This window comes from Microtus ochrogaster, chromosome 4 (assembly GCF_000317375.1).
Source record: "Microtus ochrogaster isolate Prairie Vole_2 chromosome 4, MicOch1.0, whole genome shotgun sequence".
NCBI classification, from domain to species: domain Eukaryota; kingdom Metazoa; phylum Chordata; class Mammalia; order Rodentia; family Cricetidae; genus Microtus; species Microtus ochrogaster.
In genome coordinates this window covers 66,225,134-66,251,534 of record NC_022011.1, presented here as the reverse complement: position 1 = coordinate 66,251,534, position 26,401 = coordinate 66,225,134, and the positions used below count along the sequence as shown (strand labels likewise).

Below are 26,401 nucleotides of genomic sequence, written 5' to 3'. Positions count from 1 at the left end.
GGGTTCCTTATTTCTACTTACAATTTAATAAAAAGATTAATATATTAAAGCAATACAATATATTTAATTAAGAGATCTTTAGGAGAACACTAAAACTCTTTAATCCTCAAAACTCTTATTTGCCAAAATAGCTGGAAATTCAAAATTAGCAATCAGGGAAGAAATCAAATATAAGTGAAAGAAAAATGAACACATTACACAAAATTTACAGTCTCTGTTTAAAGATACTGGTGTTAACAGGCAGCAAAATAATATAAAATTGAACTCTTTTTAATGTCTTAGCCAAATAAATTTTCTGACTAAATACTACCAAGTAATCTATAGTATGGTATTTAAGTCTTAGATATAACTCTTAGAATATTTAATTATGAATTAAATTAAATATAACTATGCTGTGGGACAATGGTCTTGTATTGGTTTAATAAAATGCTGATTGGCCAGTATAGGAAGTATAGGCAGTGCAATGAGAACAGAATTCTGGGAAGAGGAATGACTCAATTTGCAGTCCAGACACAGAGGAAGCAAGACGAGAATGTCTCACTGATAAAAGCTACCAAGTCACGTGGCTAACAGACAAGAATTATGGGCTAATTTAAGATGTAAGAATTAGTAAGAAGCCTGAGCTAATAGGCCAACCAGTTTATAATTACTGTAGACCTCTGAGTATGTCTTTGGGACTGAATGGCTGCAAGACCAGATGGGACAGAAACCCATGTCAACATAACTAAATTAAATATCTATCCATATCAAATGTAAATCTGAAGGCATACAAATACCATTTTCAATATTTTTTAAAATTACATTATTTAGATATGGAATTTAAAGTATTATTCTCCAGTTACCTAAAGGTGAGACAAAGATGCTGAAAAATCTTGTCATTTTTGTTTTAATACAGAAATCTAGAGCTTCAAAATGTAACAGTTAATTGATCCTTACTTTTGTGTGTTTAACAGAACTCAGATTTACACACACACCCAACACCTCAAACAAAAAAAAAACAAACAAACAAAAAAAAACCTCAGAAGTACTTACTTGAACCTAGCAGGTGAAAGAGGAGTAGGTGGAAACATTCCTGGTTCAAAAGAATCAAAGTAAGTCACTGTCCAAGAGAAGCTGCAGCAGGAGAATCCAGCAGTTAGAGATAGTGTCAGCAGAGACCAGAATCCTTAATGGGAAGAAAGGAAAAAAATTATTAAAATAATTTAAACTAGATTCATGTCCAGATGCTGATGTAAATTTTATTGTGTTTAGCACATGCTAACTCACATAAAGAAAAAAATGAGAATGCAGTTAGGTTATTTCATTAACTATTTTAATGAAATTATTACATGTACAAGCAAAGACAAATTCTACCTAAAATTAGAAAAAAAATTGGTTTTATGACATTCAACTACAGCAAAAATAGTCAAAGCAATTTACTCTTAGCATGTCTTTAACAGTTCTCATTTAAATTCATGAGCAGTAGCTGGCATTTGCTATTGTTTTGTACTAAGTGCCTTCTTTCATTCCAAGATAAGAACTTTTTACATCAATTAATTGTACAATACCTCTTTATAACCTTCCTATGAAAATGAAATACTGATTCTTCATCCTTATTCAGTATATAAACTAAAGCTGACTCCCAACTTACCAAGGAGTGTACTAAGTGCCTTCTTTCATTCCAAGATAAGAACTTTTTACATCAATTAATTGTACAATACCTCTTTATAACCTTCCTATGAAAATGAAATACTGATTCTTCATCCTTATTCAGTATATAAACTAAAGCTGACTCCCAACTTACCAAGGAGTTGGGAACTCAAATTGGTCAAGTGAGAACTTTTTTTCTCACAGGAATCAAATCAAAAGTGTGGTATTATAGTGAACCACAGTTGAGGGATAAGGGTTAGGAAGCACTAGAAAGACATAAAGAAAAGTGACAGAACACAGGAATAAACTGATCTGAAGATTTTTGGATTCTATTCAACTCATTAAGGATATTAAAGGAATAATGAACTGTTTTTAATCTCATCCTCTTTAGTAGTACAGTTACATTTCTTAAAATTTTTTTCATTTCATGCATATGAAGGTTTTACCTGCATATATTTATGCATATCATATGTGTGTCTGGTACCTGCAAAGGTCAGAAGAGGTGTTAGCTCCTCTGGAACTGGAGTGAGAAACAGTTGTAAACGGCCACATGGGTGTTGGGAAACAAACCTCACTCCTTTGCAAGAGCAGCACAGAAAGTGCTTCTAACTACTGGGCCATCTCTCCAGTTCTCAGGGTTTTTTTGGTTTTTTTTGTTTTATTTATTTAAGATTTCTGCCTCCTCCCCTTCACCGCCTCCCATATCTCTCCCCCTCCCCTCATCAAGTCCCCCTCCCTCATCAGCCCGGAGAGCAGTCAGTTTTATTTTAACTTCAAGGTTTTTTTTTGTTGTTGTTGTTTTTTTTGTTTTTTTTTCAAGACAGAGTATCTCTGTGTAGCTTTGGTGCCTGTACTGAAACCAGCTCTGTAGACCAGGTTGGCCTCAAACTAACAGCGATTTAACTGTCTCTGACTTCTGAGTGCTGGGATTAAAGGTGCATACGACCACCGTGTGGCTTAAGTTCAAGTTTTGAATAAGTCTTTCATAAATTTAATTCATTACATCTACTCAGCAAAATACCTGTATTTGGTACAGTGCTAAGCAATGGGAACAAAACAGAAAATACATTGTCTTCACTGATTAATTCTGGTGAGAAGAAAATAAAAGTATAAATAAGTTAGTAACTATAGATTGAGAAACATGTTTTTGAATAAATTTTACATAACCTAAGATCTCTGGGGAGATAACATCAGAATCTGATTGAGGCTGTGATTCTTGAAAGATGCTAATTATAAGATTTATATATTAGACAATAATGTTCAACAGCAGACAACTACCAAATACTGAATGCTACAGGACCTTGTATTTAAGAATTAATATAAACATATGGACCCAGAGGAATGAAATACAACATTTAGAAGAAAAGCCAAATAAGTTAGCTTGCAACAGAGCAAGATCTCATAGTAAAAAATCAAATAAATAAAAATGTTAATACAGGCTAGGAATGTAGTCCATTGGTAAAATCGTTACATAGCAGATAGAGGGCCCTAACTTTAATTACTAGCAATTCCCCTAGCTACAAAATATTTCAACACTATCTAGAATATGGAAAACTGGTTGAATCATATTCCACACTATATACAATAAACTCTAAAATGTATCAATGAACAAGGCATAAAAGGGTATGGTGATATAGTCCTGTGACTTCGGGTTTTCAGAGACTGAGTCAGCAGGATCATGAGCCTGAAGCAGTCTTCACCTGAGCTACACAGGATAACCCACTTACAAATTAAATCAAATATAGAGATGCATGTACTATATAAGGGCATATCCAAATAGAGTAAATCTATGTCCACAGTATATGGACTATATAAGAATGAATATATATTTAGATATTGATAAATAAAAAAATTCCAGAGAAGATTGAGAATTTATCACTGGCCGTCCATAGGGAGAAAAAAAAAAATTGAAGGAGAAGACTATTATGAGTATACTTCATAACTATTTTAAATTTTGATTTATGTGATTTGGGGGAGTGGTGAGACAGCGTCTTATCATTATAGCTCTCACTGTCCTGAAACTTACTACAAAGACCAAGCTGCTTTAGAACTCAGACATCCATGTGCCTCTGTATCTCTACTACTAGGATTAAAGGCATATGCCACCATGCCTGGGCTCATGTGATTCTTTTAATCTATTAAAAAATTTTTGAGAAGAAATATAGCTGGGAATATAGTTTAGTTAGCACATTGCCTGTGTATCATACATGGGTCCATCCACAGTGATGGGGGTGCCTGTAATCCTAGCATTGGGGAGGCAAAAACAGAAGAATTTGAAATTCAAGGTCATTCTTCCACATAGGGGGAGTTCAGGGTCAGCCTGGGCTATATGAAACCCTATCTCAAAAATTAAACCCAGGTTCCAAAATTATTTCTCTAGTAAGACAGTCTTTTCTAAACAGAAGAAGGGCAGAGAAATTATACAATAATGCATGTCTCAACCTATTCTGACTGCTTTTTTGTTTGTTTTGTGAGACAGGGTTTTTCCTTGAAGCCCTGGCTGTCCTAGAACTCTCTAGACCAGGCTGGCCTCAAACTCAGAGATCAGCGCCTCCTGAGTGCTGCGAGTCATGTGCTACCACACCAAGCTATTTATTTATTTGTGTGTTTTTGAGACAGGGTTCTCTGTGTAGCTTTGGCTGTGCTGAAACTCTCTCTAAAGACCAGGATGATCTCCAACTCACAGAGATTCACCCACATGCCCAGCTCTGACTGCTTCTTGATAAGAGAAGTTCACCAAGGTATATTCTTACTAAAAGCTTACGAGATGCTTTCAGAGTCCCGGAAAGAAAGACAAAGATCATCAAAGGATAACAAGAATTAACAATTTCCTGGCTACCCAAAAACGATTTAGGGAATATTTTACCAAAAAGCAGGTAAGAAATATGTGCGCTGAGCTGTTTATGTATCATATGAAATTAATAACACTGATAACAATGCTGACATGTAGAGAGTAAGAAATGAAACAGTAAGAAAGTGTAGAAGTGTTTTAAAAGACTGGCCTGGCAGTGGTGGGACACACCTTTAATTATAGCACTGGGGAGGCAGAGACAGGCAAATCTCTGTGAGTTCTGGTTTACAGAGTTAGTTCCAGGACAGCCAAGGCTATACAAAGAAACCCTGTCATAAAAAAAACACACAAAAAGAAAAAGATTAACCTAAATGCTGATGGTTCCTCTTTTCCTGCCCCACCCCACCCCCCTTTTTAAAGTTACCCCATAAGAAGTCTGTGGCAAGGCAGAAAGGAGAAATACCTTATCTCTGACTTTTATGTTATAAAATTACAAAGCTAGTATACAGATAGAATCAGTGATGAAAGGGTAAACAAACTTCTAGAAGAGAAAAAAATAAACGTTTTGAAATACAGATGAATTGTTTATGTGGCGCACACAGAAAGATGTTCCTACTTGGAATAAATGTACTTGTGTTTGCACCAAACCTGAGATATAAAGACGGAAGAGTGCTGTTGGGCTTCCTGGCACAGCCATCCAGAAAAGACTATACACTAGAAAGGAGGGTGGTTTTGTACCTCTTGGCAAATGGCTCAAAGATCACTCTACAGATACCTCTAAGTGGGGCACAGAAATAGCAGTGGTCCTATGATTTAAGTGCTACATCTAAAAGGACATCCTAAACAGAATGCAAGATGTTTCAACAGTAACTCACTTCAGCAAATGTCGTCAGAATTCACCTCAATTTCAAAACTCTGGCACAGTACCCAGGCTCAAGGATCTTAGCCTAACCTGGGACCAAGAATCACAATAAAGGCTGAGATTCAACCTTCTTGTTACCTAGTGAGAACATGGCAAAAATCACAAAATTTGTGAACTTCAATTTTGCAATGTTTCTACTGGCAAGTAAGTGTCATTTGCTACTTAAATATCTCCAAAGAGAGGTAAACATAACAAGAAAGTTTACTCCAAGATTAGTATAATTTACATAGTCTCTAAAATAAATGTAAAGAAAATCAATTATTACAAACTGTTATGACATGATGAAACTTATACATATCTTAAAAAGGCAAGGAAGGAAATATCATTTAAAACTCAGTATCTTGTTACTTAAACCAACCAGGCTTTTCTATCTCAGAGCTTTCAGAGCAAACCTGTCAAATTGACTAAAACTATTCTTGTGAGTAGCCATCTCATTTTTCTCTACCTATTATTTATAAGTGACTTTTTCATAAATAGAGCTGTTATTCACACATGCAAAAAATATTCTTGACATTGCCCATTCTGATTATTATTGTACAATGTCATCAATAGACATTTAAATTATTTTATATTCATTCTGAAATAATAAAAAGCTGCATGACGAGAAAGTCATGTCATAATAATAAGGCTAAGGCTGCACTGCTATTGTAGTCTGTCAGTGCCTATGGTTCTGAAAATTATAAAACTCATCTACAAATAAGTAAGGGAAAAAAGCCAGAAAAGTAACAAGAACTTTGTCAGGATAGCTCCAAAATGAAAGCTCAGTTAACATAATTAGTATGCCATCCCTAGAGCTAACAACTCGGAGCTTGCTGGGATCTCTGTGCAAGCAAACAGACACAGGAAACATAACACACAAAGTCTTCAGCTGAAGTTATTTTCTCAGTATATTGCCCAGAAGTAAGATTCTCACTTTGCTTTTTGCATGGAGCAGTCTTTGTTGAAGGCTCTTATCAGTACACACAGTTACAGTCTTATCACTACTTCAACAATGTTGCAAATGACATAGCACAATATATAGACATATGTTCAAGACTTTCAGTGTGAAACTTCATCTTTTCCATCAACCGAAACTCAATGTTTTCAACTAACGCAATGGCGGGGGAGAGTGCACATTTCCTACTCAAATCTTTTTGTTAGTGCATTTTTCACATTAGTTTCAGGGTATGGTTACTTTTCAAATAAATATTAGCAACTGTCTGTATTTCTATAAACTTTTTGCATTAAAAAAAAGTTAAGAGGAAAGTATGATGAACTCATATGTGTGTTATTATTCAGCTTCAAACAACTAATGGCCAACTCTGTTCACTCTATGTTCTTTGTACCTGCTTCTTCAATATACAAAAGCAAACAGTCTCATTCATTTTGGGGGAAGTGACATTTTGATGGACATAAAGTGGTTTAAATAAATTAGTATTTTTGGCATATTCATGGTATGAAGGTTAAAACTTAAAAATGTATACTGTAAAATATACAATTTTAAGTCAGTTTGAATTTGTGCTTTTTTCGTCTTATAGCTACAGGGTTTTATAGACCAGGTTGGCCTTGATACTACTATGTAGCTGATGATAACCTTGAACTTATGATTCTCCTGTCTCTGCCTCCCAGCATGCATTACCAGGCCTGGCTAAAGTTTTCTTTTTAAAGTATTTTTCTGCTTGACAGTTACATTTGATACGCATATTATTAAAAATCAGAAAAACAATCCATAATCCAAAACCCAGATAAACTGTCATTTTTGCTCCATCCTTCCAGTCTGTTTACTTTTCTCTTTTCCCTAGTTATTCTTTAATGAGGTTATACAAGATTTTAAAGAGGGTACTATAACAGATATAACTTATTAGTGATATTTATGTGAAATAATTTGTGTTACCCAGCACAGGTGCAAGAAAACTGTATTTTTCCATAATAGTTTATGGGTTTAATTAAAATACACTGGAAATATCAAATTCTGAGTTTAGGTAATTTTTCACTCTAAGGAAAAACTGAGCTTTTCCTAATATCTACTTTACTCCGTGTCAGCTCCAGAACTTTGGCTTTTCTTTAAAAATTTAACCATATTTCTAAAATTTTGTATCGTAAAGTCATGATGGAAGGAGCCTCATTTATTCCTCTGAAAAAGAAAGTTGAAATTTTCTGTGATTTCACTTAAGACTGAACCCAGTATTTGTCAATTATTTCTTCCCTGAACATGGGCAAAGATGTGGAAATTTGTTATGTATACAAACTATACAAGTAACTCAAAAACAAGAATAACTTGTTACTGAAAAGTCAGTCTGGTCTTGGCCACACAAGGAAATTAATGTTAAATACCAAATGTTAAGGAATGATGGGCATACATACACACACATGCATACAGACACATAAAATCATGTTTAGAAGCTGTGTATGTGTGTATGTATGGATGTGTATGTATGGGTCAGTTGATTTGTTTTATTCTGTTCTAGGACTCTTCCTATGTTGCCTAGGCTGGTCTCAAGCTCCTGAACTCAAGCAAACCATCATCTTCAGCTGCCTAAGCAGCTGAAGCAGTTATAAGGAACACAACAGACCCAATCCAGAAGCTTCTTTAGTCACTAAAAGCTGTCCATCAAGTCTCACAATAAAATTTTTGTATAAGCTATGCCATGCATATAAAAATACTAGCCCTACATATTTTAGATGAAGTATTTTCTGCTAAAGGCAATTCCAAGTACTTCCTTAAGTATTTTTCCAAGTTTGCATAAACTGAAAGGTTTTCACGCTACATGCTGGGAAACATTAAAGACTGCTGGAAATACCGCAATGTTAGAAACAAGACTAAGTTGTCAAATGTGAGAAAATGTGGAAAACTAACAAGCACAATGAGATAACAAAATTTATGTGTTTAGCACAATCAACCTGGCCTGAGAACAAACTTTAAAGAGGATTGAGTGGAATGCGTATTAAATAAGTAAGTTTATTAACCTCCCTGGAAAAGCAAGTTCAAAGGGATGATTTGCAGAATTATTAAAAGGAGAGCCCAACATCTATAAAGTCTGCAGTGTGATCAATACCATCCAATACCCTACCTGATTACGTCTGTAATATAGTTGTGCTATATAAATGCTATGATGTTAGTCAATCAGATCAACTAACTCTCCCAAATGCTTGCCTCTGAATTTGAGGCCAGCCTAGACTACAGAGATTTCTAGGACAGCCAGGGCTACACAAGGAAACTCTGTCTCAAACACCAAACAAAACAAAAACTGTCCTAACAAACCTTTTCATTAAAAAACAAAACAGGCATACAATCACAATAACAAAATACAAATCTGTATACAAGCTTCCCATGAAGAATTTTTTCAGAGAAAAAAAGATGACTAAATCAACTTCAGAAGTAAGATTTCCTAACAGGTATTAGGGCTTATACTGCTCATTAATCTGTTACAAGTTACCTTTCAGAACTTTTTTCAGATCTTCTTTACATTGTTTTATTTGTCTGAATATATGTTATGCACCATGTGCATGCCTAGTGTCTTTAGGTCAGTAAGAAAGCAGTGGATGCTCTGGACTGAGTTATGGATTGTTGTGAGCCACTATGTGGGTGCTGAGAACTGAATCTAGTTCCTCTGAAAGAGCAGCAAGTGTTCCTAACTACTGAGTCATTTCTCTAGACCACCCAGTGTATGAGTGTTCTGTTGCCATGTGTATCAGTTGTGTGTCTGAAGAAAACAGAGGTCAGGTTACATTCCTTGACACTAGAGTAATGGACGATTTTGAGTCACGATATGGGTGCTGGGAAAAGAACTGGTGCCCTCTGTAAGAGTACCAAGTGCTTTTTTAGCCTCTACTTTCAAGGTTTAATACATTTTTTTAAAAATGAGCTTAGAAAGAAAAGTGGGGGAGGGGGGCACATGACATGGTCTTTGAGTATCTGCTAAAAAAAAATTCTTTGGATCCAATCTTAGGCTGAATCATAATCCAAAGGCACTAAGAAAAAAAAATGTGTATCAGAATGTTTCTTTCTTTCTTTTTTTTTTTTTTGGTTTTTTGATATAGGGTTTTTCTGTAGCTTTGGAGTCTGTCCTGGAACTCACTCTTGTAGACCAGACTGGCCTGGAACTCACAGAGATCCGCCTGCCTCTGCTTCCCGCTGTGATTAAAGACATGTGCCACCGCCACCTGGCTGCCAGACTGCGTCTTAGCCACTTCAAAACAGAAATGCTACTAATGCTGCTACATTCTTACCATACTGAGCTTTATCCTGATGGAGGAAGGTCATTGGTTAAGTAATAAAGAACCATATTTGGCCTCATAGGTTAAAACATAGGTGGGAGGAGTAAACAGAACAGAATGCTGGGAGGAAGAGGAAGTGAGCTCAGAGACGCCATGCTCCCCTCTCCCGGGCAGACACACGTGATGAAGCAAGCCGCCAGGTCAGACATGCTGAATCTTTCCTGGTAAGACCGGTGCTACACAGTTCATATTAGAGATGGGTTGATCGGGATATCAGAATTAGCCAGTAAGGGCTAGAGCTAATGGGCCAAGCAGTGCTTAAAAGAATACAGTTTGTGTGTTGTTATTTCGGGGCATAAGCTAGGAGGCGGCCGGGGTGCTGGAAACGTAGCCCCACTGCTCCTATTACAACATTATCCCAGCATTAGATTAGGATTCAAAAATATCTAAGGTACTCAAAATTTTTACGTCTATAGGAAGCGAACTCTTCTCATGGTAGAGTACTTACTGTGTTCAAATTACTTTTTTCTAGGAAAACAAAAAAAAAATTAATCTACTATCAAACCATTGAGGCAGTTTTGTGATAAACTTTACATGTGTCTCAGTGAAATATTAAGTAACAGATCTAATAGCAATACTTACACTAAAAGACTAGTAATAAGAATACCTATAAAAATGTGAAATGATTAAATTATTCTCACATGAAAAGGGTACATGTGGATTAGGTGTGTCACTGGAGGTGGGTTTTGAGTTCTCAGATGCTCAAGCCAAAAGCCAATTCCAGGGTCCCACTCTCTTCCTGCTGTCTGCTGATCTAGATGTAGAACTCTCAGCTACCTCTCCAGCACCAGGTCTGCAGCATGCTGCCATGCTTCCCACCATGATAATGAACTAAACCTCTGAACAGTAAGCCAGCACAAATTAAATGTTTTCCTGTATAGGGGTTGCCATGATACTGGTGTTTCTTCACAGCAATAGAAAATCTAAAACAGTACACAATATTTTTCTTTTAATCTAGTTGAAAATTTCAACAACTTTATTAAATATTTACCCTGCTTCTTCACTTCTTCATTTCAAACTTTTATATCAATTATAAAATGGTTAAGGATATAATTCCCTAGGTGCTTCCTTATGGTAAGATAATAAATCATTTTTTTCTTGGTATCTTAATTTATCACCAATTTGAGGAAAATTTAAGAGTTGGTCTATCCTTTTAACCATCCACTGTCTCAGCAGTTTACTCAGAGGTCTACTGTCAGTTCTGCAGGACCTGCTGTGCATTTATTCTCAAAGAGATTAACAAGTCAAGCTCAGAGTAATATAAGGACAAGCATTACCACAAGAGCCTCAATTTTATCAAGAACTTAATAAATAACCTTTGCGGTGCTTCTCTGAAACAGGTGTTTGTTTATTTTGGTGGTGCTAGAGATGAGAATATGAGCATGCTAAGGAAACCACTACCACCCTGAAACAGATTTCTTTAAGGAATTTTTTTTTTGGGGGGGGGAATTATCTGACCATATACTACAGTAGATATACTTTCTACAAGTCAAACTATGCCTACTTGGTCCCCATGAATCTGACAGAATTAACCTATTACTCTATTTACTCTCCTCTTGATCAGAGGCTCAGAGGTTTCTGTCTTGGCATAGTTGTTTCTGCTGTTAAAATAATTATTTTCCTCAGTCCTGATTTTTAATAATAAAATATGCCAAGTAGGTAAACTCCTCAAAGCCATTTGTGAGAGAGACAGGTATCATAATAGCCCTCCCCACTGGAAAGCCATAAACTACATAAAGTATGACATTTTGGACACTAGAAACTTACCTGGACATTAATGGCAAATAATTCTTAGTTTAAAATTTTTATCTCAAAAGAAACTGCTTACAAAAACATGTGAACATTAAATTCTTCTGAAGTCTGTTTCAGATACTATTTATATTGGCTAAATCTGTGATCAAGTTTCTAGTTCTAAATTCCTGAAGAAGAACAGGAAGCCTCTCCCAAAGCATAATTAGAAACTACTTAATGATTTGCCAGATCCAAGTAACGCACAGTAATGTTGAATCCTGTACACACATGATGTGGGAGTCTGCTGTGTGCTGTGATTAACATTAATGAATAATCAAACTGTCTTGGCCTACTGATAGGACAGAACTTCTGTAGGCAGAGGGACTGGACTGAATGCTGGAAGAAAGAAGGGCGGAGTCAGAGAGATGCCATGGATTCACTGGAGACAGATGGCTGGGAATTTTACCTGGTAAGCCACTGCCATGTGGAGATACACAGATGAATAGAAATGGGTTAAATTAATATGAGTTATAAAAAACTAGAGCTAATGGGCCAAGCAGTGATTTAATTAATACAGTTTCTGTGTGGTGTGGTTATTTTGGGGCTAAGCTAGCCGGGCCAGGACAAATAAGCGCATGGCTCTCCTTGTCTCACACACACACACATTAGTGACCCATTATAAAATTATGGAAAGTATCTAAATGTCTATCTAAAAAGGAAGTCTAATAACATTTCTAACAATGATATATATGAAAAATGCTAATGAATCACTTCCACATGGTATATATAAACGATTTTATCCCAAAGCATGTATAACTTAAATATAATTCAGAAAAACAAAAAATAAGTGATCGGATGAACAGAATGAACAGTTCATACCTAACAGCCCAGTATCTACATCATCTTCATTTTTCGAATTTTCTGCATGCAGTTCTGTAAATACAAAAAGAGGTTTAGGTAGCAGAGTAGTACTTCTTCAAAACACGAATATCCAAAGGCTCTGAAGACACTGTTCAACTGTCAAAGGTAGCCTGAAGTCAGAGTGAGCTTCGACTTCTGGTTTACCACCTTCAGCAAGCAAATACCTTTACAAGAATCATTGTTTATTTACAAGAATAACGTTTATCCCCTGGGTTGTGTTGAAGACCGTTTGTACAAAAGAAACAAGAGCACAGTAGACTCTGACTTTAGTTCCTTGCTCCAGTCTCCAAAATACCAATGGCCTCTGTGATAAACTTGTACTTATGAGCATATAATTTTTTTTATATTGCAAAAGACAAACTGTGGTCACTTCAGGGTTGAAGTGAAAAAAAAAGGTCAAAGGTGTTGACAGAGATTTGAAGCAATGGCAGTCAAATTTTTAAGACCCACAGTTAACAGCCCAATAACATATTATGAAGAAGTAATCTGTCTTCCTAACAAAAATCCCATCAAACTATGGTAACCTGTCAAAGGGCTACCTGCATCCCGTTAGGGACTGGGAGAAAATAAAGCAAAACTGGGATTAAATAGATTTAATTTTCAGTAGTAAATGTGACAAAGTGTTGAATCCTTTCAATACAAGATACTGTTCTGAGGTTTCTATTTAGCAATAAATTGGCAAAGTCAAGACTATCAGCTCTAAATTCAAATTTCTTTCCAGTATAATGAACACTAACCACACAACAAACTCAAATAGGGGAAGGGCTGAAGAGTATCTTTGGGAGCGTTCCTATTTGGCCAGTATGTCAGTTTCTGACCCGGCAGAACAGACTCTGCCCTGCAACTACACTACCTCGTTACAAACACAGAAAAGCTATTGTCTAAAAAAGTAGACATTTGGGATGCGGAGAAGAAAGGCTTGTCCTTTGATTTCTCTACGGTCATTTGTGAATCAGCTTTAGAACACATACAGTCTATTTTTTCATGAAAAAAAAAAAAGGGGACTCTGATCAAATAGCCGTGCTAATGTTTCAACTCAAGTGTTCAATGTCTCTACATTTCTTTTGAGTGTGGATTTAGTGAATAAAATCCTTTCGAAATGGCTCTCATTATGGAGCAGGGCTGTCCAGCTAGGGAGAGAAGACAAAAGGAGAAAAGAGCGAAGAAAGGTAGTTTCGAGGGAAAGCTTTGGGGAAAAAGTGTTGAATGGCGAGTGCTGTACTGGCTCGACTTGACCCTGGACAGACTTCCAAGGCCTGGGCTTCGGTCAGTACCTTTAACGATCAGGTAGGCGATGGCGAGAAGGAAGGCAAGGAGGCCGGCGAAGAGCAGCGAACAGAGAATGGAAAGGACCTGTACGGGCCACCGCCGAGGCTGGCTTCTGGCGGCCGCAGTTGCCGGGAAAATGCCATTGCGCTTCTCGGGCAGGACGGGAGACCCGTCCCCGAGCCGCGGGAGAGGCGGGGCCCTCCTGGGCTCAGACAACGCCCCGGCTGAGAACTCTGCCCGCAAGTCGCGGGCCACTTGGTCGCACCCCTCGTCCTCGTCGACATCGCCCTCACCCCAGCCATCCCCCCGAGTGAAGTTGGAATTCACCCGCCGAGTAACGGGGCCGGGGGTGACCTGGCGGCGCCGTCGCGCGGACGCGGACGCGGACCCCGCACGCTCCACAAACGACATGGCGGGAAAGACAGAGAGACCCGCGGAGGTCGAATGTCCGCCGCAGCCCCGCCCCGTCCCGGCAACGGCCAATCAGCGACGGCTGCCGTCGGGCGAGACCAAAGCGCGCGGGACCGCGGGGGCGCGCGAGCGGCCGCCGCCAAGCGCGGCGGACGCCTCTTCCGGAGGCGCTACTGTGGAGCGGTCGCCCGCGGCCCGCTCCCACACACAGCCGAACTTCCTCGGCCCTTTCGGGTCCGGTCGGCGCGCACCGCCCGTCCCCCATAACAGCAGCTCCCCGGGCTGGGTTCGGCTGCGTCCTAACTGCCAATCGCTTTCTCCCTCCGGCTGGCCATCTCCGCCCCTAGAACTCCCCGCCAGCGACGCTGCGCGCGCCACCTCCCTCCGCCCGGGCGCGCGCTCAGCCGCGGGCAGGCGGGCGCGCGCAGAGCTCGAGCTCCCAGCCCCCACCCCCCACTCCGGGCGCAGGACCCCTCCCCACGCCTGCCCCACGCGCGCGCGCGCACTAGGCCGATAACGCTGGGTGCCGCTTCCCCCGCCCCCACCCCACCCTCGGTGGCCTCAGGTTTGTGGGGCGAACGTAACTAGGGCGGGGGGGTGGCGAAGGTGGCAGGACGCCACTGCCGCACCCCCAGCGGGGTGCGGTGGTTCGAGCCCCGGAAGCCGGGTCCCGGCCGTGTCCCCTTTCCTGGGGGAAGTTGGTGGAGTTTTCCCGGCTCAGCCCTCGACGCAGAAACTTCCTCCGTCCCCCTCCCCCCTCTCCATGCAGGCGACGCCGAGCGATGCCGAGGCCGGGGGCGAATCGCCGCAGAGCTGCGTGTCGGCCGCGCGCTCTGATTGGACAGCAGGGAAGCCTGTCAGTTTATTGGCCCCGCTGATCCCGCCCCGTAGCTCAGGGCAGCCTTTACCCTTTGGCCCCGGCGGGCGCCAGCCACTCAGATCGCTGCTTGTTGGTATGTGCAGCGGCAGTGGCCGCCGACGGAGCAGTCTGAGCCCGACGATGAGGCCGGGGACTGGAGCCGAGCGTGGAGGCCTCATGGTGAGTGAAATGGAGAGCCAACCTCCCTCGCGGGGTCCCGGGGACGGGGAGCGGAGATTGTCCGGCTCAAACCTGTGCTCCAGTTCTTGGGTCTCTGCTGACGGCTTCCTGAGGAGACGGCCCTCGGTAAGGGATCGGCGGGGTAGGGGAAAGCGGCACAATGAAAAACCGAGTCAGAGAAACAGGAAGCTTTCTCCGAAAGGAGGAGAGTGTACCAGGAAGAGCTGCAGATGGTGGGCTGCGTCCCAGGAGAGAGGGCTGGAGGGCGGGAATGCACAAAGACGGACGTGGGACCTGGGACGTTCCAGGGGTCTGGGCCTACACAGACACCTTCGGAAGGTGCAGGCTCCCCGGCGGGCTTGCATGGCAGAGCCCTAGGCCTGTTTTACCGTCGGGTGCCTTAAGTCCCTGGGACTTGAGAGAGAAGCTGCCATAGTTTCTTTTCGCCGGGAGTAGTGGTGGGGGATTCTGTTGGGAGAATTGACAGCGGGTGTTTAGTTTCGGGCGAGGAACAATGGACATAAGTCTGTATGTGTACGTACATATATATCATCTGAAGTTTACGAAACGGGTCAGTTTGTTATTTGCATTTAGTTTCTGGGACAGAATGACAGTCTGATATTTTACCTGTATTAACCGATTTGACTTCGGAACTAGTATATTTATCTCCCAATGAAGTTACTCTTGGGTACCCACATTCTGTTTTATGTCAAAACCTCATCCAAGTTAATGTAATTTTAAGTAATATAAGGTGGCTACATGTATAAAGGGGACAAAGTTGTGTTCTTAAGTTGGAATTCCATAGCCACCAAGGCTAGGCAGTCATTTAACATTGAGCAGATGAGGGGGCTGTAATCCGATAATGGATTTACTTTGTTAACTTTCAGATTCCTTAAAATAACCACTATAGTTTATTTTAAGATTAATATTAGTATATGCTAATATAATAACTTAATTTGATATTGTGCCATATAGGTTATTGATTTTTAAAAAAAAAACATTTACTCAGTGTCTTCATTTTTTCATATTTTTCAGATGGGGCATCCTGGCATGCATTATGCACCAATGGGAATGCACCCTATGGGTCAGAGAGCAAACATGCCTCCCGTACCTCATGGAATGATGCCACAGATGATGCCCCCTATGGGAGGACCTCCAATGGGACAAGTAAGAATATGTTTTTTACTTAGTTTTGTTTATTTCTGTTTTATTGTGTGGAGATTTTAAAATGTAGTACAGTGCTGGACTTCCAGCTATTGAAGGGTTAGTTTATAGCCACATGTTTTCAGACAAGTCATGTTGAGCATCACTGTAACCAAACTTTGAATGTAGTAATACTGTACAAAAAAATTATTTCCTCAACAAAATTAAGATCTAAAGAATCTTAAGTTGGGTGTGGTGGCACACACCCACACGCGCCTTTAATCCTAGCACTTGGGGAGGCAGAGGCAGGAGGGTCTCTGTGTTCAAGGCCAGACTGGTCTACTGAGGGAGTTCCAGGACAGCCAAGGAAACACAGAGAAACCCTGTCTTGAAAATCAAAATCTTTAAAGGGACATTATACATGTAGGCTCCTTGATTTAGTGACTTTCTAGGTTGATTGTTAATGGTCTAGGAGTAAATATATATGTATATATTTTATATATATATATATTGAATAATTTTGGTGAACCGTGTAAATGCGTAGCATCAGAAAAATAGCAATTACTCAGGATTTTCATTAAGAATGAATTTTATTCTTGGAATATCTTCCTTTTGTTGGGTGTGGAGGGATTTTATGCTCTATTACTAATTCTTCCCTGGACAGTGCGAAATAGGTAGCTCATTTTCTACCTGATTTTTAAAATGATACTGCTTCTGCACTCCTAATTGTGAGTTGCCCCTTGTGTCTCTAGCACAAATTGAAAATGGACATTCTGTGGGAGTGATTTGGATCGAAAGATTGTAGCTGAGTCAGTGACACTGGTAGACAGAATTTCTATTTCTAATTTAGAAGCGTTGAAGAAAGGCCAGAGCTTCAGTTCCATGAGCAGTTGTGTCCTATGGAAGGTTCTATAGTACACAGATCCTTGGCCAGGCTGGGTCATCCCATTTGAATGTCTTGATAAGTCATGAAAAATTTGGTTAACAAAATATTATGGAAAACCAGTTGTATATTTTCTTTTGCTAATGAGTACTGTTGACTTTGATAATGGTCTAAGCAATGAAGACTAAAGTTATTGGTGAAATTGCAGTGGAACAGGAGCTTGTGTTTTCTGTTTTTATTTAAAGTAGAATGGCTCAGTGTCAAGTATATTTTTTTTTTTATATTTGGAGTATAGCCCTTAATTTTGTATAAATTTCTTATTCAGAGGCACCAGACTAAAAAGGTTCTTCCTGCAGGAGTTCCTTATGTAAAAGATTCCTTTGCTCTGTTACTCTAGAATATCAGTACCTGAAGCTCCCTAGGAGATGCAGAGACGGCTCTGATCCTCTTCTGTACCTTTCCATCTCTAAGCAGCACAAAGCCCTTCTTGTTTTCTTGGTAGAGCTGCTCTAACTAGATAATGAGCTTTTACAAGATATTTATTCTTTAAATGCTCTGGTTCTTATTTAAAATTAGTTTCTTTCCACAGAAAGATAAAATAAAACAATTTGCTACTGCCAGATGCTTCTCTCTTTTCTGGGGCCTTCTGTTTCCATTGGGCCAGTCAAGGTAAGTTTTGCAAGGGGTTGACCTGCTTGCCCTTGCTGTAATGGTGCTGTTGCACTAGCAAACCTGAGATGCCAGTTAGTCATTTTCACTACAATGCGGACTTTATTTTTAAAGTAATTGGCATAAACTGGTCACAGTTTGTTTTATGGCCCCTTCTCTTTAGCTGTGCCAGTGACTGCCTTCCTAACAAGTTTACTTGCTACTCAGATACTTCAGATATTCTGAAGTTTGCTTCATGGTCTTATACTCCTTTTTTTCTAGTCCAGTATGTTTATACACCATTAAGTACACCTGACTATTTAAATGTTTAGAATTCTTTCTCCCTCTGTTGGTTCCCTGTGAGGATATTAGCTCTGAAAGTCTCAAGAGAATAGCCATTATTTCATTTTCTAGTACTCATCCCCCCCACCAACAAATTTGGGTCCTAACTTTTGGTAAAGCTAACTTTTTTTCAGCTTTATGATACTAGGAAGGCATGATAAGCTGAATGAATCCTTAAGGAATCTAGGATTCTTTCTCAAAGCTCTGTGAACTTTCTCCTAATGATGAACTGATCATTTTCCTATATCGTTTCTTCTATTTGCAAATGCTCAGAATTATTAATAAATAGTAGTCACAATTTAGATATTTGAGAAGAAGTAGGGTATATGGTTCATGGTGGTGAATATATGGTCTTGCCATACATCTTTTTAAAAGTTTACTTAAAACTTTTTAGATTTTGGGAATGAAGGCTATATAATTTTCAAAAATAGTTGGCTGTAGCTATAGAGTTCTTCATCCATTGTTTGAACTAACTATAGAACATGAAAAATATATTTTTCCAGAACACAGACTTTGCTTTGTTGTATTCCCTATTCAATACATAAAACAACTATATAGTTACCTGTGTATAGAGTGTGTATATCATATTAGTTATTACAAGTAATCTAGAGATAATTTCAATTTACAAGATGTCCATAGGTTATATGCATGTATTGCGACTTTTTTTATGCAAGGGACTTAAGCATCTGGATTCTGATATGTACCAAGGTCCTGGAACAGGTCAGTCTTTTGTCAAGAGATCTTTGTTGACCACATCTAAGTTATCTTTTCTTAGACCAACCAAAGACTAAAATAGAAAGCAGTCTGTATTGCTGAATGGTTATGGTCTTTGAATGTTACTCAATATGACAGATTTAAAGCTTGTTTATAAAATAGTATGCAGACTAGACAGTAGTGCTCTAGGGTAAAACTGGGCTTACAAAATTGAAATGCAGCCAGGCGGTGGTGGCGCACGCCTTTAATCCCAACACTCGGGAGGCAGAGGCAGGTGGATCTCTGTGAGTTCGAGGCCAGCCTGGTCTACAAGAGCTAGTTCCAGGACAGGCTCCAAAGCTACAAAAAAAGCCTGTCTCGAAAAACAAACAAACAAAAAAAAATGAAATGCAGCTAGTTACTTCAAAAAGGGTTTTGTTCAGGATTTTCTTCGCTTAGTTTATAAGATAAGCTGGAATTCCGTTTTCTCCATTTCAGGTTATTAGTGAATACCTAGAAATAGCAAATGTAACTTAATTGTAATGTCTTTTAAATTTTATCTCAGTTGCCTATCGTGTAGATTAAATTATCTCCTAATGCACCCAACTTTTTGGGAAAGTCATACTATACTTGTCAGTTATAAAATTCGAAGATTGTATTACTGGAAGATCCTTAGTAATAAATGAACTTTAAATAGTATGCAAGTTTTTGGAGGGCTCTGTCTTTTAAAAAAAAAAAAACGTATTGCCAGGCGGTGGTGGCGCACGCCTTTAATCCCAGCACTTGGGAGGCAGAGGCAGGCAGATCTCTGTGAGTTCAAGACCAGCCTGGTCTACAAGAGCTAGTTCCAGGACAGGCTCCAAAATCACAGAGAAACCCTGTCTTGAAACACCCCCCCCCCAAAAAAGCTATTTACTAAATTTTATTTTTCCTTAGTAACCATATTAAATACTTTCCAGAAGAAATTTCTGTCAGTTTGATCGTGTGTAGGGCTGCCTTCCTCCATATCCATTCAGAATAAAACATATTCTGTCTTTAAGATGTTTTCTTGTTCTCTTTTTCTTTTTGTATGTGCTTTTTAATCACCAAGAACATTAAATTCTGTTGTCTTTATCAACTGAGTTTTGCCTTTGCCCAACAGAGTTCTATTAGCTGGCTCATTCTTAAGTGTTTATTTTACTCTTATTTTAATAAAAAAAAATAATACTTAATGAATTAAGGCTTGAGCTCCCTTCCAGGTTTAACAACTTATGGTATCTACTTTCTTTGATTGATACAGAAATAAAATTCTTCCTAATTAATTATTAGGATTTTGGGGGGTGAATTTTTGATAGTACATCAGTGAGTGATTACATTTTATAGCTGAATTTAATTATCTTATTTTAATACTGAGTAAGACAGACTCACAGATCTTTAACAGCCCAGGTTGTGCCGTTCCCATCTAGGAAGCTCATATGTTTTTGAACTGGTTTTCTTACTTCAAGACTTCAATCTATCAAAAAATGAAAAGTAAAATATATTTCTTTGCTCAATAATCTCCTTTATTTTTCTCTATCTGTGGTCTAGTATTTAAATTCCACAGCTTAAGTTTGAAAGATCATCTCTAATACATGCCAAAACCATAAGTGATACATGTTCTCTTACTAATCTTTTCATGGTGCTTTAAATGGTTATATTAGTTCTTTACTTTAAGCTTATGCTGCTGTCTTTGACCTCTTGATTTCATGATCACTTTCACCATGACATCTTTGCTTACCTAAATTATTTCCTCAGAAATAATTTTGAACAATGTTGACTTCCTCTTTAAGTAATTTAATACCTATTTGATATGCTTGGAATTTTTATTGTTTTATTTTGGCACTTAGTGACATTTTCTTTATTTTTTTCCTTACTTTTTTCTGATTTCCTACTTTCCTAATAAGTAAAAAATTATAAGCTCTTACAGAGCAAGAACCAAGTTGTTCTTGTTAATAATTCTGTAGGTGCTGAGCACAGTTCTTGGTGCATTGGGGGTGCTGAGTAATACTTGTTGAATGAATGAAACAAATAGATACTATTTGCTACAATGTAAGGTAGAAAGTAACTCATCCCTGTGTGTGTGTCTCCAAGTTACTTGTGACTTTACATTGTTACTGTGTTTAGTATCTGAATCATTGCTTTTTCATTTAGCAAAAACAGATAAAATCAAGTAGATAAGGGGTTTCTTTTTCTTTCCTTTTATTTTCAAGTGAAGAAATCTGAGTACTTATTTCATTCAAGCTGTGTCATGTCCTTGAGAATGAAATTTTAACATATACGACTATAACATAAAAGGTGATTGGTAATAGAGTTTTCCTGAGATAACTTACTGAAGTACTTTGTTTTTATTTTTAATGTTAGCCAGTCTTAAAAACGGCACATAATAAATTCTCAAATCTAGGTAATATCTGTGTATTTACGTTTCTCAAGCAAATACTTTTCTTTATAAAGAATAGTAGCCTAGAACAAATGTTATCTTCACTTTTATACTGTGGTTAGATTTTGACATTTTTTACTAAGACTACAGATGTGCTTATTTCAGCTACATTTAGATGATAACATTTAAATGTGAATGCATTCAAAGCTTGAAATACAGTAATGTTTTGAAGTGTTTAATGTTTGGAATGATCTAAGAAACCTATCTCATTTCAAAAGAATGGCTTTCTCCCTCTTTGAGATGCAAACAATGCTGTTATTGGGAAGTCTTGCAGGCAGGAACCTTTTAAAACAGACGCTTCCACTAGGAGCTTCTTATTCATAAGAAATACTGCTAGCACTTGGTGAACATTCTAATACACAAGTGTACTTACTAGCGGATTGCTCCCCCTCGTTGATGCTGTTCATAGTTTTTCATTTGGTTACATTATACCTCCATATTTCTTTTTGTCAGACATTTATGTCTCTTAAGAATGTTAATATAAATGTGTGATGTGTAGATGGCTTTTAAAAGCCTCCATCGTGTGGAGTGGCTGGCAATACTGAGCGTTCCGGACTATTCCTGGAAAGGTTATAGATACGTCTTTGATTTTATTTTTTTTCATTAGTCAACTTAGCATCTGTTACTTTTCATCTATTTTAAGCAGTGGTTACTTCTAATTAACAAAGAAATGATCATTTGCTTTAGTGGGCTTAAATCCATTGTTTCTTAGTGTGCTCAAAGTAGAAATTGACTTCTCTTAAAAATCTATAATGCCAGGGCTGGAGAGATGGCTCAGAGGTTTAAGAGCACTGACTGTTCTTCCAAAGGTCCTGAGTTCAATTCCCAGCAACCATATGGTGGCTCACAACCATCTGTAATGAGGTCTGGTGCCCTCTTCTGGCCTGCAGACATACATGGAAGGAATGCTGTATACATAATAAATAAATAAATATTTTTTTAAAAAATCTATAATGCCAGAAATTCAGAACTGTTGGAGGTTGAAATACAGTTTGTTGTATCTAAGGCTCTCATTTTTCATTTAAACAAAATTTTATATGATTTGCCTTAAACTTTGATTTTTTTCAAATAAAAATTATTATTGTAAAAATAGGGTCATATTCATTAGGTCCTGATCTTCAGAACCTTAAGCTCCTTTTGACAATGGGTTTGGAATGGTGTATTTCATCATGTAGTCTAGGAAAGTTGCTGTCTCTGTAAATGAGACTTGATTAATTTCTGTGTGCTACATAATAATGTTTCAGTTAGCTTATGGCTGACTGCATGCATGATAGTAGTCTCATAAGATTAGAGTGGACCTGAAAATTTGATTTACTATATTTTTTTACTATATACTTTTCCTTTATTTAGATAAGCAAATACTTGTATTACAGTTTCCTGTAGTATTCGGTACAGTAATGGCCCAGTGACATAGCTGTTTTGTGGTTATAGGAGAAAACACTGCTCATGTGTTTATGGTAATATTTTGCGGTACCAGTCATAATAAAGACAAGTCATCTATAATACATAATATTTAAGTTAGTAATGATATTAATAGACTTGCTGATTTATATGTTTACTATGATATATTTTTTATTGGTTTAGAATGTGCTTCACTTACAAAAACAAATATCAGCTAGGATTGTGTAATAGCAAAATTATGTGTTGTATTTATCAGTGAGTCTGTCTCTACATGATATATTTAATGTTAATAGATTACCCTTTGATACTAACAAAGTATAAAGATGCAGATAGGTGTAATATTGGTTATAGCTTGAAGAACGTGAAAAGGAGATTATAATGGTATTCTGTCCCACCGGCTTTAGGTTATATTTTTTTAGTATAAAATTTAAAACCCTTAATTTTGTAAGACTTAAGCACCACTATTTTCTGTTTCTCTAATTGAATTTAGAACTATCTTTAAAAAATACAATGGTATTCATTTTTATTCAACTACATTTCTTAATTTATGTTACCTGTTGTAAAGGATTATAATTCTGTCTTCATGTCTATATAAACTTTGAGAAATTCATAATCCTTATTGAATTTAATCTCCATTTCTGAAAACTGAATTGACTATTAGTCGAGGGTACATTTGGTAGCTGGATGGTCTAGAGAGTTAAATGAATTGTATACTAACACTGTGGAGCCAGCATTAAATTTGATACTAAATCTGGGATGACTTCTTATTACATGTACTATTGATTTCTATTCAAGGTTATAAAAGAGTTCATGCTGTTTGCTAGATACCTTTAATGAAGAATATGAACAAAGCAAATAAGAAATAGAGAAGGAATGGCTGAGGAAAAAGTTAAATGAAAAGTTCATTCATTGTGAAAGGTTAAGAGTTACAATAAAATATTGTTGGTTGATCTTTCATGTTTTTAGGTGCTGGTGCATGTACATTCAACCATTGACCATTCAAAAATATTTAGAGAAAGATTTGTGACTATACTGAATGTGTTCTGGCATTTTTACAATTTAAAAACTATGTAGCGTTTGATATTTATTAGGTAATATAAGAAATCTAGATATTTGAAATTTACCAGGATTATGCATAGATTTTATATAAATACGGTGCCATTTTATATGAGATAAACATTTGGAGATTTTGTTAACCATTATCAGGTAGTACTAGAACCGTGAATACTGTGAGGAAACTCTATTAGCTGTCATATCTTAGCACTAATTTTAATTGCCTTACATTCATTTTTGCAATTGATGGCTTAAAATAAGTCCTATCAGGTAATATTTTTGCTGTTGATGAGAAATTGAGGTCCAGAGAGGTCATTGTCAAAGTGGTCCAAGTTCCCAAAGCTGTTAAGTAGTCAAATTAAGATAGGAATTTTGCTAGTCTGACTTAATAGCTGTGCAAGGCTGCTTCTCTATGTAAAATTGTAAGATGTAATCAATTCAGTTAATCTTCTCAGAGCATGAAGGGTAGCTATAAAGTGTTCCTCTTAATAGGTTTATGTGTTCCAAGATGTCCTGTGGTTTCCTGAAACTGAACCTTATACATGTTTACTTTTTTTTTTTATGGTTTAGGGCCATTATTAAGTAAAATGAGGTTTACTTGAAGTTGTACACACACACACACACAGTGTTGCTAAGCCTAAAGTTTCATGTAATATTTTCAGGACTACATTGATCATAGGTTACTGAATATGGGATGTGAAACACAGATAAGAGATGGAAAGAACTACTTTACTTACTTTAGAATTTCTAAGTTTCATAGGTTGTATTTAATAAACAAAACTAGGCAAATTTCACTAGGCAATGTGAAATTGTCTTTGTAAATGTTTTCTCTGTGTTAACAAATTATAAAAACACCATTTACCTTTTTTTTATTTAGATATTTAACAGAAATGTATTGTCTTTATTGTACTGTTTTTTAATTTGTTTTTGTTATTTTGATATGGGGACATCAGATCCTCTGTGTCTGTAGTTACAGATGATTGTGAGCCTCAATGTAGATGCTGGCTATTAAACCAGGGTTCTGGAAGAGTGGTCAGTGCTCTTAACTGCTGGGCCATCTCTCCAGACCTTGTTCAATTTCTGTGGCATTTATACTGCTTTTATTACTGTTCTTTTTTTTAAGTATGTAAAGTGGTAAATAAAACACATTTATATCTACAACGAGAAACTATCTGGGATGCTAAAAAGCAATTGAGTAGGTTGTATGGTGGGCCTTTTTTTTTTACTCATCTATTTATTGTCCTCAAACTTGTGCTTCTTCTGAATATCTTATTCTCCTAGTACTGGTCACTGATTGCAAGGCCTCATGCATACTAGACAAGTGCTCTGCTATTAATCTCACATCTGCAGTCGTGCTTTTATTTCTAGGGAATATTCTGTTGGGGAGATTGCCCATACTGATTATGAACTTTTGGTTTTCCTTCTTTGGCCAGTAGTGTAGTAACAGGAATTTATTAAGAGGGGTTATCCACAATACCTGGCTTGAATACATACTGATAATTGGCTTTAAAACTTTCTCCACTCCAGGGCTGGAGAGATAGTTAAGAGCATTGGCTGTTGCTTCTTGGTGTTCACTTTTCCTCAAACACTCTGTCTCTGGTCTTAATAACTAAAACTTACAGTTATTATAGTACTTTATATATTGGCCAAAGTACTAGAATGGAAAAAGCAACATGTTTTGATTTTATAAAATGGTCCATTTGTACTTAGAAAGTGATGTGTTTTCTGAAATTGTTATGATACTATCATAGCAACTAAACTAAGAGTTTTTCCTTTTTTTAGTAAACATTAACAATGGGAGGTGGTGGTCCCAAATAGGAAATCTAAAAGACTTTACAGTTAGAGCTAGGTAAACCCTCCATGTGAAGCAATATGTATGAAATACAGTATCTTATATATTGATGTTCTTCAGTTTCATATTCATACCATCACTTTTAGAATATTTATTTACATAAAATAAAAGCTTACAGATAGCTTTGTCAGGTAAAACAAATGTAACTAGACTCTGCCTGCCAGGACTTAAGAACTACAGGACTGTAGCTCTGTATTTCCTGTCTTATTTTCTAGCCATAACTGATTTCCACACTCATGAATAATAATAATGTTTTAAATTGTGAGAAATAGGAAGGACAGTGGGATTTTGTCTTTACGTTATAATCGATAGTTAACTGAAGTTATATTAGTTTGCTCAGTCTATTGATACTATGAATGGTCTCTTAAGTTAGTGAAGATTTTTCTTCTTACTCTACTTTTTAAAGTACTTTTTGCTCCTTAGAAATTACTATTTTTCTTTTTTTTTCACTTCCCCTTTTTCTGTTTAAACAAAAAAAGGAAGGCTTTAACTTTAACATAGCAAAATTACATATAACAAAAAACAGCTATCAAGTAAAAATTAGTTACAATATTTATATCTATTTTATCTTTTATCATAACTAAGGAAAACTATAACTATCTATCTACTCTTTAACTACATGAAAGACTCCAGAAGAATACAATATTACCTAAGCAAACAAAAAGGAAGCAACTTTTAAAACTCTAGAAATGACAGAGACATCTCACTGCCTGGACAGTCACCCAAAGTTCCTCTGTACCGTTGGGGCATCCATCTTCGGCCTAAAGGCCCATAGTTTCCACAGACATTTCCACAAAGCAGGAAATTTCAAAGGCAGTCACTATCTGCTTGTCCTGAAGAATGTCTTGCAGACGCTTTCATGAATCAGGAACCCCAAAAGATCATGTCACCTTTAGGCAAGTTCAGTAGTCCTCTCTCTGCGGGTTCTCTGTGTCCAGTTTATGCAATAGTCCAGGCAAGA

General features: G+C 37.6%; 2 protein-coding genes across 10 annotated transcripts in view; one reads left to right on the top strand and one right to left on the bottom strand.

Moving 5' to 3' along the window:
- Arl6ip6 (ADP ribosylation factor like GTPase 6 interacting protein 6) overlaps positions 1 to 14,008 on the bottom strand; it is a 29,430-nt gene extending 15,422 nt beyond the window's left edge. Inside the window, exons 1-3 of the mRNA XM_005346414.2 lie at positions 13,526 to 14,008; positions 12,210 to 12,263; positions 1,033 to 1,165 (exon numbers count right to left, since the gene is read on the bottom strand). Coding sequence (XP_005346471.1) covers positions 1,033 to 1,165; positions 12,210 to 12,263; positions 13,526 to 13,931 — 593 coding nt within the window. The 5' untranslated portion in view covers positions 13,932 to 14,008. The remainder of the gene's footprint in view (positions 1 to 1,032; positions 1,166 to 12,209; positions 12,264 to 13,525) is intronic.
- A 419-nt stretch (positions 14,009 to 14,427) lies between these two features.
- The window catches only part of Prpf40a (pre-mRNA processing factor 40 homolog A), a 41,718-nt gene continuing 29,744 nt past the window's right edge, over positions 14,428 to 26,401 (top strand). For 4 of the 9 annotated variants that reach the window (XM_026777940.1, XM_026777936.1, XM_005346413.3 and 1 more), the window contains exons 1-2: positions 14,429 to 14,970; positions 16,006 to 16,137. In XM_026777940.1, coding sequence (XP_026633741.1) covers positions 14,695 to 14,970; positions 16,006 to 16,137 — 408 coding nt within the window. In that variant the 5' untranslated portion in view covers positions 14,429 to 14,694. Of the gene's footprint in view, positions 15,097 to 16,005; positions 16,138 to 17,585; positions 17,666 to 26,401 lie in introns of those variants that run through there. The other 5 variants (XM_026777928.1, XM_005346412.3, XM_013345965.2 and 2 more) reach the window with 3 other exon arrangements.